The 15,492-nt window shown below is 40.1% G+C and overlaps 1 protein-coding gene across 1 annotated transcript in view; it reads left to right on the forward strand.

The window, feature by feature from the left end:
- The window catches only part of LOC118903338 (24-hydroxycholesterol 7-alpha-hydroxylase), a 68,760-nt gene extending 54,855 nt beyond the window's left edge, over positions 1 to 13,905 (forward strand). The window contains exons 11-12 of the mRNA XM_036868312.1: positions 9,183 to 9,270; positions 12,304 to 13,905. Of these exons, the coding sequence (XP_036724207.1) occupies positions 9,183 to 9,270; positions 12,304 to 12,375 (160 nt within the window). The 3' untranslated portion in view covers positions 12,376 to 13,905. The remainder of the gene's footprint in view (positions 1 to 9,182; positions 9,271 to 12,303) is intronic.
- Positions 13,906 to 15,492: the final 1,587 nt, after the last annotated feature.

The following is a 15,492-nucleotide window of genomic DNA, read 5'->3' on the forward strand; positions in this document are numbered from 1 at the left end:
GGGCAGTACTAGGTCATAAAGTCATGGACTTATCTTGAATTACTAATGAAAATCATATCGCTGTTGGAAAATTAATTCAAACATAGGTCCAGCTGATAGTAGGTTAGTAGTACTATTATTCAACCCACCAATTATCTCTTGAGCACCTAGTATTAATATGATTTCCTTCGTTCAGTAAATACTTATCAATTGTATGCTATATGTCAGGGTAGAGTTCTAGGAGTTACCTTGGAAAACAAAATAATGGATGAAGTCCCTTCCCTCAAGGAGCTTATAATCTAACTCAAGACACCTTATTAAACACTAGGGAGATTCAAAGACACATAACATTCCTGAATTGCTTATAATGCAGTTGGAGAGATGAGACATAGCAACATGAAAAACAAGCTCTACTTAATAGCATAAGATGGCACTTGAGAAATGCCAGAGGACTGATCTATATCATAATTGCCATAGGAACTCAGAGGAAAGGGCACTGGAAAAGGCTTTATGGACTAGATGAAAATAATTAGTAAACAGCACAAAAGAAAGCATACCTTCCTGAAAGGCAGTGGTATCAAATGTTGCGGGTAGAAAAAAAATTAAGTGCTCGCAGGAATGTAATGTACCTATATGTTAGTGGTAGCAAGGCAACTCTATATTGGGGGTTTGTGAAGCTCTGAGTACAGTAGTTTCTATATGTTTATTATATTAATGATAATGTAATTTTAATAATTGTGCCTTATTCAGTAAAATATCTTTGCGCAATCTTGTATTTGAGAAGCACTATACTTAGAGATAGCTGATTGCTCTTGAGGAGTGAGCACCAGTCCCTCTGGATTTCATGAGAAGTTGCGAATTCAATTCATTCTGAGGAATTTGTTACATAAACAAATGCATCCCCTCAACTCCAGTTGGTAAATGGAACGGAATGAACTGGATTTACTCATATAATATTGCCCTAACATTTTCACTATGGCCATGCACATGTCCTGGAGGGGATGTGAAAAGGGTCGAGAGTGGGAAGAGCGGATGTAGTTAACTCCAAGGCTGAGCGAGGCTGCCAGATCCTTTATTAACTTCTAGCCATGCTTCTCTCTCCTTTCTGCTTTACTGAGGGGCAATGACTCACTCAAAGGAGCGCAGAAACCATTGGTGAAATCGCAGTCATTACTTTCCCAGCCATTTCATTCTGACACTTCATTAGGAGGCTAAGATTTAAGTCTGTCAAGAACAGAAGCAGCAAATTCCAGAGTGATTTTTTTTAATTTATTTTTTATACAGCAGGTTCTTATTAGTTATCTGTTTTATACATATTAGTGTATATATGTCAATCCCAGTCTGCCAATTCATCCGACAACCATCACCCCCCCACCCCCGCTTTCTCCCTTTGGTGTCCATACGTTTGTTCTCTACATCTGCCTTGCAAACCAGAGTGATTTTTGGTACTTAGGCCAAAGTGCTTCTAGAATAAAACATGTTCATTTCTGCTCCAAAAATGCCAGAAAGGACCCTCTTTTCCTTTATTTACCAAATAGATCGCTAGCCTCTCAGTCGTGCACGGGATACCTGCACAGGATTTGTAGCTGTTGGAGAGAAAGAAAGGGCACTTTGGGCTGGGTATCTCCCCACCACTTTTTTTTTTTTTTTTCATGGGCTTTCTCCCCTCATCAAACTGAGTTACTGCTCTTTGATAAGGTTGGTCTCTCTGTTTTTCAGAAAGAAGTTTCAGCTCCTAGGAAAAGAGGACTGGAATTAAAACTGTGCCATATCACAATTGCCCATGGGTTATTATCTCTCCATCATTAATGTCTTCTTCTTCCTTGCTAATTGCCCTAATTTTCATTTGGAGATTCATGGGATGCTGAGGTGCTGATTCCGCCCCCAGCACTATAGGAGTGAAGAACTGTCCCCTAAGCCAATTCTCACATCCCATCCCTGTGCCCTCCCTCCCTTCCCATAGTGATTGATTTTAGTCTTGCCTTGTGTTTTAAGCAGTACAATTAACTACCAAGTGAAAGTTTCTGTTGAGACTTCTGGGTCAGAAATAATCATTCCCTGTAGGATGTGAATAATGAAGCACTTGGCCCCAGAAACTGTCGGCAGCTATTTTGAGACTATAAAAGCAGGATGAAGTTGGTACCATAGAGCAGAGCAGCAGAGGCGAACTGGCTTCATGGTAACATCATTGAGCCGTCGGAGTGATCTCTGCCTGAGGCCAGCACCAGCTCTAGGTTTTTCAGGTACATAAATCGATACAGTCCCTTCAATACAGAAACCAGTCTAATGGGGTTTTCTGTCACTTGCAACCAAAAGCGTCCTAAGTAATATATAATTTCCTTAAAAGCAAAAGCTTTCTTTCAAGATCTGTTGAACTCCGTGAAATATTGTATTAACATATACTAACCACATCAGTTAATAGCTTTCTAAATAGCTTGGGCTTTGTAAGGGGGTGGAGTTTCATTTACTCTGGGTATATCACCAAAGTAAACAAAAACAAATGTCACTTCTTAAATTTTTCCTCCTGGAGGGTCTGGAATTTAAGATACAGCACAAGATCAATTCTATTTGGTGGGTAATTCATCTTAATGAAGGCAGTAATGTTCCTTTGCCCTCTTCTTGAATAAGAAGCTTTAGAAAGAGGTGTCCAGTGTCTAGCTCATAGTTCATACATAGGGGAGTTTTTCTTCTAGGAGGATCACCGTTAAAATAATCCTGCCTGCCTCTCTGAAAAGCAGTGACCTCAGAGACAATACTCCCACTAGGACGTGATTCTCATCTCCCCAGTGAAACAGAAAACGGTATCTCAAGTCAAGAAGCCCTGAGGTCCTCCAGACCTTTCCTCTTTGCTTCCTCAACTGCTTTCTCTCCAACTTTTCCCCCTTCTAAATATCCCATTCCCTTCTCTTCTCTTTCTCACATCTTTTCTTCTTTTCCTGCTCTTCCAGTTTACCCTAATCCTGTTCTTATTTTATTCTGGATTTGCTTCCCCGTATTTAGGACCATCATCTCTCTGCTCACTCTTCCAGATTTTGCCCACACCATCATTCCCAATCAAACGTTTGGTGCCCCAGCCATAACGTTTCCTGTGTAGCTGAGGTATTCTTGGTAATTTTAATTTTGTGTGCTGAAACTAAAAGGTTTGATAAACTACATCTTTTAACATATTTTTCCCCTTTCTGCTTGTCAAGTGCCTCTAGATCAGTGATTCTAAAGTATGATCCCCAGACCACCAGTAATAACATTACATGGAAACTTGTGAAAAATGCAAATTGGGCTGCCCTTCCCCAGACCTACTAAGTCAGAAACTATGGGGGTCGGCCAAGCAACTTGCGTTTGAACAAGCTTTTCCATGTGATTCTGATGCATGCTAAAGTGTGAGAAACACTGGTCTAGATTATTTTGCCTCCTGTCTTATAGGTTTTTATTTTCCTATAAGATTTCTTAAAGGGGATGAGGTTGTGGGAAAAGTACTTCCCCTTTAACTTGAATAGCCATGCTTCAATGAAGGATGCCTGTGAAAGTATGTCTGTATGCTGCCTTCTCTGAATTCCAGGGCAAGATCATTCTATTTTCATAAGCTGCAGCTGGTAGCAACTAGGAATATACTTCAGAGCCCCTGCTCCTGGCAACAGTGGCAGTTTTCCAGCCCATGCTGGCACTGCCCGCAATGACGTCTAGTAGGAAAAAAAGAGAGAAGTTTTCTTTTAAAAAGGGAAAGAGGGATTCAGTCTCAAAATCAAGACATCTAAAACTAAAATCCTTACTTACCGCTAACCCTAGCATTCCTCCTGTACTCTCGGTTTCTCTTCCATGTCTCACTGATCTCCTAGGTCTGGGCTTCTGGAGCCCCCTTTGCTCCTCCCTCTTCTCGGCCCGCCGTGTCTACTCCCACCTCCTAAACCAGGTCGTCATGCCCCAGGTGATGTCATCATTTTCTTACCCTTCCCCCAGCTGTATTATCTCTTCTTTCAATTCATCTTACTCACTACATACAGATGAATTTTCCTTAAATAATTAGCTCTAATTGTCACTTTCTTGTTAAGACACTGGCACCACTGCCTGCCAGCCAAACTCATCAGCCTAGAACTCCAGACTCTCCAAAAATCTGACACAGACACATCTTTCTGAACATGTGGGAGCGCCCACCCCAGGGGGTCTACCAGTTGTCCCCTGACTACCATGCCCATTCCTCCCCTCACTCTCACTCTATACTGGGTCTAGAATGCCCCCACTCAACATGTCTACTTATTGAAGCCTGTCCTTCCATCCAGGTCTAGCTCAGGTGTCACCTCCACATAGAGCTGGTCAACTCTGGGTTACAGTGCTTGCTCCAGACCCCAAATCTCCGTAGCCCTTCTGTTTCCACATTTGTCTTACATTGTTACCTTTCCCATCTCTCCATGTGCATTACTAGCAATGTGAGGGTAGAGTCCTCACAAAGGGTAGGCCTTTGTGTTCTGTGTAGCTTGAACATTTATTTACAAATGGGGAAAACACACAAGTACTCAGTATTTAAGGAGTTTTCAACATGTTTATATTTTAATGAGCTTTATTTGTAGATGTGTAATGTTGTTCTTGTAAGTGTAAAAAATACATATTATAAATAATATGCCTCATTATTTTCACTGTTTTGACATTAGAAGTATTAAGAAAACATTCCTAGCATGAACATAGCTCAGCTTGCTTCTGAGGAGCTTTTGTAAAAATACGGATTTATGAGGCTCATTTTCTTTGGAGTAACGGAGCTTTTAATGTCACAGGTATGTATGTGTTAGTCCCTGATGTTTTAGACATCGAACAAAATTCAGTAACATGGTAAAGGCTTGAAAGCACAATTTATTTTTTGCCGTTGCAAAAAAATTAACTTTATTTAGTGGATAATTTAGATAATTCTGCTAGAATATCCAAATATTTGGATTTGGAGAAAATAAGAGTTTTAGCACATATTTCTTTATTATCTGTATTATTAACTCATCTTACTTTTTTTTTTAACCAGAATAGCAAAATGTTTAGAAATGATAGTAAATGTAAATGTAATATTAATATTTATACTATTTCAATAACTAATACTAATTTAATAACTGAACTAACTTAACCCTCAAAAATAAAAGAAGAAAAATACTAAAGCCTCACCATGCACACAGAATTAGTTGGTCAAAAGCCTGAACTATAGTTTTACCTTAAAGGAAATTCAGTTTTATGATTTTTAAGAACATCACAGGGACTAAAGTTAGTTAAGGAAATGCTTACAGGTTCTAGTGGAAAACTATTTTAATGAACTGATAAACATTAGCTCTATTTCTAATCAAAACATGCATTATGTTTCTAAAATAGTTCAATGTGTGCTCTTAAATAGCATAGGAGCTATTTCTTGTTTACATGACTTATTTGCGTGATAGAGGAAATATTCATTGAGGGCCTCTTATGTATAATAATGTTTAAAGAACCTTCATTTTCACATATAAGTATAATTTTTCAGTACAATTTATTCACAAGGTCTGTTGTATGTTCAGGGTCAAAGTCCCAACACTGTCACATGACACATTCAAGCCCCCTTCTACAGGGAGTAGACAACTTGCAGGCCCCTAGGTGTTCCAGGGCCCCTTCTAAGTCTGTGCCTTGGTTACCCTCTGACTGGAGGGACTTCTTCCCTGGAACGGCCCCACCTACCCCGCCAAATGGTCCATTGTCCTTATTGCCGCAGTGCCTCTCCTCCAGGGACTGGAGAGGAAGGATGCCAGGCACCTTTTCCCCAGGGGGCTGAGTTCAGAGAAGCCCTCCGGTCATGGCAAGCTAAAGTTAGAGAAGGGCTGAAAACAGAGTTCTAAGAAAATAGGATTTGTTTGGATAAAGGAGAACCTTTATCCAAAAACGGTTTTATAATTCACAAATGCAAAATTAGCAAGCATTTTTCTACTGCTGCCAGGTAACCGCTGAATATCGGGAAGTCGCTGCTTATTCTACCAAACACAAAATGTCCGGTTAGTGAGCTCATCTAATTTACTTCTAGGAAGGGTGCTAAGGACTGAGAAGAATTGGCTGTTTTATGTAAGCGGGAATGTTAATGTTTCATTTTACACGTGGGTACTCGTTGCCACCTTTCCCGTTAGATACGGAATTCGCGGCCTCTGTGAAACGCCTTCTTCACGGGGCTTTGGAGATAATCACTCTCTTTCCATTATCCTACCCCTTTGGCTACTTCTCAGGCTCCTTTGCTTATCTTCCTCACATTTCTAACCTCCAAATTTTGGACTGCCCCAGGGCTCTCTCCTCAGATTTCTTATTTTTTTCTATTTAAGTGACTTCATCCTGTCCCTTGGCTTTAAATAATTGTCTGAATAGTGATGACTCTGTATTTATATATCTCTTGTACCTCCAGTCCTGACTGAATCCCCACCCAAACACCAGGCTCCTCCCCAACCTCCACTCAACATCTCCACTGGATGTCTCCGAGGCACTGGTCTATAGCAAGCTGCCCTGAACAGGTCCAGAAGTGAGCTCCTCAACGTGTTCCTCCTTCAGCCTTCCCCACTGCTATATCCTTGCATTTCCTCAGGCCAAAAACTTGGAGTCGTCCTTGACTCTTTATGTTTTCCACATCTGCCATGCAAACCATCAGCCATCCTACAAAGTACATACAGATGCTAACCATGACTATTCCATCATCCTGGTCCAAGTCACCACTTTCCATCGCCTGGAAGATTACAATGGCTTCCTAATCAGTCTTCTAGCATCACATTATATTTTATTCTCAATGTAGCAGCCAAATGATCCTTTTAAAACTTAATTCAAATTTGTTTAAAACTGTCCAATGGCTTGTCTCACAGAACAAAATGAAGTCTTTAATGTGCCCATAACATTAAGGGGATAGTCAGTCATTCTGTAGAGAATCTGAAGAATAAACATTTGGATATATCTTAAGGAAATTGGACATGGTGTGCCCATCACGGGCTGCTTTGAAAAGCTCAAGTCCCGAGGACAACCATCATGGCCAGAAGTGGACATCCTAATTTGTTAGAAGTTTGACAGAAACTTAGTTGTGAGAGATTCTGAACCTGCAAATTAGCAAAATTGCTTTTTATTGGAATCGCTGCTAACTTTGATCCGAATCAATAAAGATTGGGATGTTCTATTTCATAGCCATTGACACTCAGTTGGAATGAATTATCTTTAGCATTTCTAAGTAGGTAGGATTAAGTTTACATCACAAATATTCGTGAAGAATTGATCTGGTATCCAAGTAGGTCCTAACAACACCTGGAGTGGTCCAGATTTCATCTGAAGTAAAATATAGGCAAGATGTTTCAAGAATACCAGCGGGAAACAAATCTAATTATCTGATATGAATAGCAGATCATTCATGTTCATTCATTCACTCATGCAATCAACAAACATTGAGGATTCAATGATAAATAAGACATGGTTCCTGCTTTTGTGAAGACGGTAGTCTATAAGGGGAGACAGACATGAAAACAATTAACTGTAATAGAGTGGGATTGTAGGATAAGGGTGTTAGTTGAGGGATGTTAAAAGTGCCACAGAAACATAGAAAAGGATGGAAAGGTAAGGAAATTGAATCTGCTTTATGGAGGCATCACCTTCCATCATCTATTCATCTATTCAGTCAACATTATTCGGCACCAGCAGAGCCCTCTGCACTGTGTTAAGGCCCAACAATATAACCCCAGGAGAGGGATGGCCAATAAGCAATCACAGTTCAGTGCAATAGATACAAAGGCTGAAATGTGCCCTCGGAGCCATGGAATGGAGAGGAAGGACACCTCAGCCCAGAAGCAAGAGATCAGGGAATGCCTCCAGTGGAAACTGAGCCTCAGGCAGGGGAAGGGCTTGCAACAGAGAACATCGCCATTCAGGGAACTCAAGTATGCGGTGTGGCAAGAGCACGGGTTTCAAGGAGGAGCTATGGGGGAGAGGATTCTGGAGAAATAGGGAGGGAGCAGATCTTCAAGGGCTGGCCGTGTTCCCTGTGGCATCTGGAAGGAAATGAGGAGCATTGACAGGTGGTATGTGTGTATGTATGCATGTGTGTAAAATGAGGAACCAGTGATAGGTTTCTGTTTTAGAGAGTTTACTCTAGTGGGAGAGTGAAGGATAGAGTGGAGAGAAGTGACACTGGAAACAAAGCAACCCATCTGGAAACCCAGGTGATTCAGGAATCCAGGACATAAATAGATGATGAAGACCTACACTGGGGAGCAGTGGAGGGACTGGAGATAGGGGATAAGGAGAGGGACTGGGGAAACATTTGGAAGATAAAACACCTCGGTGCCTAACTGGACAGGAAGGGGAATGGAGACGATTGGGTCTGTGATGATGAACAGTTTTCTGATGTTGGACTAATCGTACTTATTAGGGGCCATTCCCCCTAAAATGGTTTGCCTTCCCTAAGGAGAGCTCAAAACAACCCACTTGGGATGCCAGGAGATGTAGCAGAATTCCATTTACACTTTTGTCGGTTTTTAAATTTCTATGTATATGTGTCTACAAAGTCGACAATAAACTAATACGGTTGTATGCTATACAATCTATAAATAAATGATTATCAATATATTGTAGAGTATGCTCAAACATTTTATTATGAGAGGTGTATGATCAAAAAACTTGGAGACTGAGTGCAGGATTACAAAAGGAAAATATTTGGTAGTTATGGGGAGTTTTAGGTGCCTACAGAACATTTAGGCAGTAATTTCCAGTGGGCAATAAGGGTCTAAATCAGACAGGACTGTCCAATGGAGATTTCTGTGATCATAGAAAAGTTCTAAATATGTACTGCTCAATATGGTGGCCGGTAACCACTTATGGCCATTGAGCACTTAAAATGTGGTTAGTGCAACTGAGGAACTGAAATTTTTTATTTTGATAAATTTAAATTTATTTAAATAACAGCCACATGTAGCTACCGGTTACCATATTAGAAAGGACAGATCTAAAACTTAGGAGAGAGACCTGGGATCTCATTCATTAAGTGCTTCCACTGGCTAAGCATTTTACATACATTTTAAAGCAATGTAATCATCCCAACTACCCTTCTTTACTCTATCCTTCTAATAGTAAAAGTTTATATTGCAAAGAAGAGCACATTTGCTCTGAAATATGTGTAATTTATAGATATTCTTTATTGGTAGATATTTATGCATCTTTCACAACCAAACACCAATTTTATTTTCTTTTTCTTTCAGGTGGCTGGCTCTGTTGGAGATTCAAATATTTATTATTTTAATATTGTATTATTATGACTGTAGTCTTCTAGACCCATTGCCAAGACAGGTAAGTGTTTTCAGAATTTTGAATAGCATGACTTTCAAATTTGATATAAACTCTAACTCTTTGGTTTTCATTACTGGGGATGAGCTGACTGATTTCCTCACTTAGACTCATCTTAACAGATGATCTCTGCAGACTGAGAAGATACTCCCTTAATTCCAGGTCAATTCTATGTGCCCCATTATCACAAGACCAGGACCTAAAAGTAGCATTTCCACCACTTAGTGTTAGGAGCTCCTCAATGAATTTACCAATTTTAACCCTTTTCCCAGGGTAAAATAGACATGGCCTTGATGTTGGGCTTGTTTCCCTAGAAAGACATGTCTGTGGGTCCAAAAGTGAACCGTGAGTTTTGGAGGCAAGTCAGAGCCCTTGGTCCATTTGGAAAGCAATGGCACAAAGGAAATTAACCCACAGTAGAAACAGTGAACATAAATGAAAAGGCCATGACCTTTTCTGACCTCTGACCATTGGATATCTCAATCATTTCACTCCTCTGTGTTGCTATAGTTCTGTTCTCTTAGACCAGTGGCCCTCAAACTGGTGTGAGCATCAGAATTAGCTGGGATGGGGGGCTTGTTAGAACATGGAATCCTGGGCCCTAGCCCTAGATTTCTTGATAAGTATATCTGGGAAGGGGCTTGAGAATTTCTATTTCTGACAAGTTCTGGGTGCTGCTGCTGCCTCACTTTGAGGACAACTGTCTTAGGAAACAAGGGAAAGTTCCATTTAATTCCAAATGTTTGGAAGTCCCTTTGAAAACTCTGGATAAAAAGGTGTTATTTAAACTGAGGGTGAAGCTGAGAAATTAAGCATTGCAATCTCAGGGCTATTCACATAGCATTTTGTGCTATGATTTACTCTTGATATAATAAGGGCTAATATACAGAGGGATAAATAAAACTCTTGGGTGACATTTCAGTAGAAATTCTGTAAGTGTATAAATGACACAGAAAATATTATATTACTCACAAATATGCACATTTCAGCACTTTGCCTTGATTTCTTTTGCACTTCTATTTTGAGTACAAGCAACAGTGATAAAGAGCTCTCAAAATCTGACGATGAAAGGGAAATCAAAACACCCTTCACAAAGGTTTTCCGCTGAGTACAGTTTTGTTGGCAAAATGAAGACTGGGGCCAGGATTTACAGGCACCAAATACTAGTTTCTGATCCTCCAAGTTAGATGTCACAATTTTGCCCACGACTGACTCAGCATCTAACTATTTTCCCACCAGCAAGAAGACACAGGAATGCCTTTTCACATTAGAAGGATGTCATTTGTCAAAACCATAGGACACCTAACTCTGGAGATGAGTCATTTTGACCAGATCCTTAGGCAGGATTTTTCCCCAGCACTTTCTTCCTAGCTAGGAATTCTATTAGTTGTATTTATTATACTTTTTTTTAAAAAAACATACATCCTATTTCTCTTTTGACCCTACTAAGAACATTTTTCAAAGAAATGTTACCCCAGTTTGTAAAAACTACAAGTCTGAGAGAATTCTCATCTCAAAGGGCATTTCATTTCACAGTTTCTATTTTAGAAAGATCAATTAAAATTATTTAATTATTGGACTTATGTTACCAAGTTGTGAAAGGAGGTGATCAAAAAATATAGGAAATGACCTTCCAATTACCAAGCTCTTGTAGGAGGGGGATGGGTTGCCAGGGCATGTTCCAGACACCCTGTTGTCAAGTCCAGGGAAATCACAGGACTTGGAAACCAGCTCCCCCAAAGGAATATACTTGCCACAAGAGCAAAAATCAAAGGCTAGCGTCCCCGTGATTTTACTTCTGTAACAGTGTTTTATTTTACCTCAAACGGTGTGAAGAAAGTAATTTAATCTTAGTTCTCTCCCAATAAGAACCAAACAATAAGGAAACATTACAAAACTTTCCAGGATCCGTGATTGGTCAGCCATGTCCAGCTGCTGGCAATGGGGACTACTCTTCCGTTTTGAGCATTCATAAGAAGACCCACTTCAATTCTCTCCCAAAAACAAGCACATTTTTTGCCAACACAGTGGGGTTTTATTTGGTTGATTGGTTTTGCTCTGCTTTACCTTTGGGGGTAGGGGCGTGGATTCTTAGAAAATTTCACAAAACCTATGGATCCCCTTTCTAGAAAAGTACACACCTCTTCATACACACAAAATTGTGACTGCAATTTCAGAGAGTCCGTGGAAGTTCTGCAACTCATTCTGTCAACTGCCCTAAGAATCCCCTTGTGGAGGAGCCCTTTCTTTCAAACTGATGACAAAAAAAGGATGATCTAAATTGGATCGCCCTCCTCCTTCCTCACTCCTCGTCTTCCCCCAACCCTCAGGGCTGACAGAACAGGTTCCTTTTCTTATTCAAGCTCCTAAGCTTCGACAAACTCTTTGTATTGGATTGGCCAAATAGATTGTTCGGGTTTTTCCGTAACATCTTACGGAAAAACCCGAGTAAACTTTTTGGTCAACCCTATATTCTTTGCAATGAACTGACCTCCCCTAGCCCCCACACACATTCACCCCTTGTTCATAACTAAGACATAACATAACGTATCAGAACATCTGGAACCACAAAACATCCTTATGGAAAATTGTGATCTTAGGTCCCCTGTAATAGTGGTTTGCACCACCAACACCATGTTGTCTTATGAACGTCTGTAACATGTGGCATAGAGGTCTCACCCAGCGATTATACATGAAATGTCACAGATTGGGGGCCAGGAATGTAGGAAGAGCTTTTATTAAAGGGTATCCTCTTTATCCAGATATAAAGTGAAAGGTGGGTGGCAGGCCCATAGCACTGGGGTATGTGAAACTGTGAAGAGGCTGCTATTAGAATAAGGGAATTGCCTCCTTTGCTGTCCCTTGAACGGAAGGCTAAAATTGATGCTTGCCATGGAGAACTCATCAAGCAAAACCTTCCAGTCTTTCAAACCTAAACTCTGTACGTTTCAGGAACAATCACATTGAATAAACCTTAGGTCCAAACTGTTGGCTTATGTCCCTTAACTTCTATATTTTCTGCATTTCTGCTTTTAGAGTTCTCTCCATTTGGTGGGTGTCCAGCAGCCGGAAGGACAATGCCGAATTCAATTTAAACAAAGAAAATGACGTCTGCTGGGCCTAAGGAGGGCCAGGGCCTTCTGGAGGAGTGACTGCACCCCATCCTCTAGCCTGGCAGCACCTAGACCTGAGTTTGACTAAAATGTATCACTTAATTTTGTTTAAGGATTTAGTTCAAGACAATGCCCAGATGGGATGTGTGTTTGGTATCTCAAGAGCAGACCAACAATCTGACATCACTCTATATCTATTGATATAGAGACCCCAATACAGGGTTTATAGAAAATGTTTCCATGATCCAAAAAGAGGCATTTCTTAAGAAGTTGGAATTTGGTTTCATGAATTACTGTATCAAAACTTTAAATAGAAATAATGTCACTTGAATGAAAATTTTACTATATTAAATTTACTGTGAAGACAACATACTCAAACTTCTATTTTGAAAAAGGCTAAAAGTCTTAGACTCTAAAAAGTATTAAATAATGATTTCTGGAAAATTGCTATTTTTCTTAATATGATTCTTAACTCTAGCAATTGAAATTCTTAAACCGCTATTAATATAATTCTTTATTAAACATGTCTAACACTAAAAGTATGAATAATATGATAGCTTTCTAACACCTGTGAAGTCAGGGATCATGTCTGACACTCATTTCTACACTCAACTATGCCTAGGACAGCACCTTCTCTATAGGACATATTCAATACATGTATGTTGATTGGTGTACTGATTTGTATTTTAGTTAAGATAAACGCAGTCCTTTGACTCAAGGTGTTTGTAATTGTAGTCTGAGATAATATTTTTCCTAATTTATAGAAACTCAAATTAAATGATGTGTCAAGGCAAATAACAACATTCCAATCTATTACTTAAGACTTTTGCCTGAAATACTTACTATGAAATCCAGAAAAGAAGTCCTATCATGTTCAGGGAAAATATATGATACTAATAACAGCATGAGCGGTGATGTCAGGGTTTGTCCTCTAACAGTCAATGAAATACCGCCTGCCTCCTTGATTTCACAATAAGTAAGTTTTGGAGTGCATGTTGTCCCTGGATTATTTGCTCCCCTGTGCGAGAATTATCTGGTGGGGTTGATAACGATTGCTTAGTCATCTATTTCCTCCCGACGAGCAGATGACTCCCTAGGATAAAATTAAGTACTTTGGAATGCATTAACTCTTCAGGACTGATACAGTGATTTTGAAGCTTAGCTAGCAGTTTACAGCATAGCTTAGCAGGCTCGGAGGTCTGGAGACTGAAGGGGCTAAGGAAAGCAGTTTAGAATCCACAGGAGATCTGAGAACGGCAGACCACTACCTGGTGGGTTCTTCTAAATATGGCAGGTGTGCTCCCAGGGAAGGCTTGTCCTCCCCCAAGCAGCTGAGGCCCACAGCCATACACTGTATTTGCAAATAATAGACACTTGAGCTGAATTTGAAGACACTCAGGGCAGTGTTTATCTCCTTATTATTGCTTGGTAAGGATGAACCTTAGCTGACAAGTTCACGCACTTTAAAAAAACAGTGCGGATGCAGGAGGTCTACTGACCTTTGAAATGATACGTGGTGAGAGGAATATACTTGGAGGTCCCTATTTCTTTTTATTTCCCTAGCCTGGGATTCTATATTATGTATATTAATATAATGTATATTTATATATATATATGTAAAAATACATACATTGGTATATATTTATATGTGTTAACTTGAGTTTTCCAGAAAGCAGAGTCTGAGACAGACTTGTGTGCAGTGCAGATAGTTTAGTTGAGACGTGCTCCCAGGCAGCAGAAATAAGGGATCGGAAAGAATACACCATAATTGAGTTATGTTATCAAGGTAGATGTCCTAGCCCCTATTTCAGAGGACAAGCAATGAGGGGTGGGGGGACCACGTTCAAGTGTGGGCACGTGAGAGGTGGCTGGAGTGCTGGTTAGGTGACGAGCATGGAATTCTCAATGTAGTTTTGATCATGTTTTAATACAAATGTGAGATCACCTACATGCAGAACATCCTTGTACAGGTAGCCATCACGGCATGTGTAATAATTAATAGCAACCCTCTTTTTTTCTTGTCCCGCAACAGGCAGGGGCACAGATTATACCTTCATTTTTACTTGGCAGCCTGAAACAAGGAAGAGTTCACGTATTTACTGACAGAATTGCAGAACTAAATGGTGGTGCCGTTGGAAACTTGTAATTAAAGCAGGAAATGGGGAAGGAGGGGCCATTAAAACTTAAATTAGGAAGTCACCTGCTGAAACTTAAGTGTAAGCATTTAGTTAGAGTTTCGTACTCATTAAAAGCCATGTCCTTTCAAGATTTTAATGTGGCAAAAAAAGGAAGTGTCTTAGTCTATTCAGGCTGCTGTAACAAAATACCATAGACTGGGTGGCTTATAAACCAGAGAAATTTATTTCTCACAGTTCTGAAGGTGGGGAAGATCAAGACCAAGGTGCCAGTATGGTTGAGTTCTACTAAGACCCTCTTCCTGGTATAGTCAGTAATTTCTCTATGTCCTCATGCGGTGGAAGGGGTGAGGGGTCTCATAAGAATAACCATCCCATTCATGAGGGCTCCACCCTCATGACCTAATCGACTCCAAAAGGCCCCACCTCCTAAACCATCAACTTTGGGAGGATTCAACATGTGAACTTGGGGAAGGCACAAACATTGAGACCACAGCAGGAAGTAATCCTCCACAGTTGCTTAACTTTCTAAGTAGGGTAGTAGAGGTCTAGTTATATATTTTGCTCTGAAGGAGGACCCTGGACAGCACTTGGAAATGCAGATGAATCCTGCTCTTGGGGACCCCCCATCTCTTGATGAAGCAGCTGGAAGCCTGGGATTGTCTCTGTGAGCATCTACACAGGAGTGGACCATGACACCTGGCTTTCATCACCATAGCATCTTTTGTTTTCAAAAAGTTTTTAGAATAAATGTCTCCATATTTCTCCATTAATGTTGGGTTTGGGTAATTAAAATGAACTTATTAGAGTTTTGTTGTTAGTTTTTAATCTTATTTTTTGGTATTTTAATTAATGGCTGTGGGTGGTTACTGACAAGGGTACAACTTCTATAAACTATTTATTTTCCTGATAAGATGCCTATTACATTCTAGAAACCAATAATATGAGCTTTTATCACTTGAGCAATTACTGTGAGT

The sequence above is a fragment of the Balaenoptera musculus genome, chromosome 11, assembly GCF_009873245.2.
Source record: "Balaenoptera musculus isolate JJ_BM4_2016_0621 chromosome 11, mBalMus1.pri.v3, whole genome shotgun sequence".
In the NCBI taxonomy this organism is placed as follows: domain Eukaryota; kingdom Metazoa; phylum Chordata; class Mammalia; order Artiodactyla; family Balaenopteridae; genus Balaenoptera; species Balaenoptera musculus.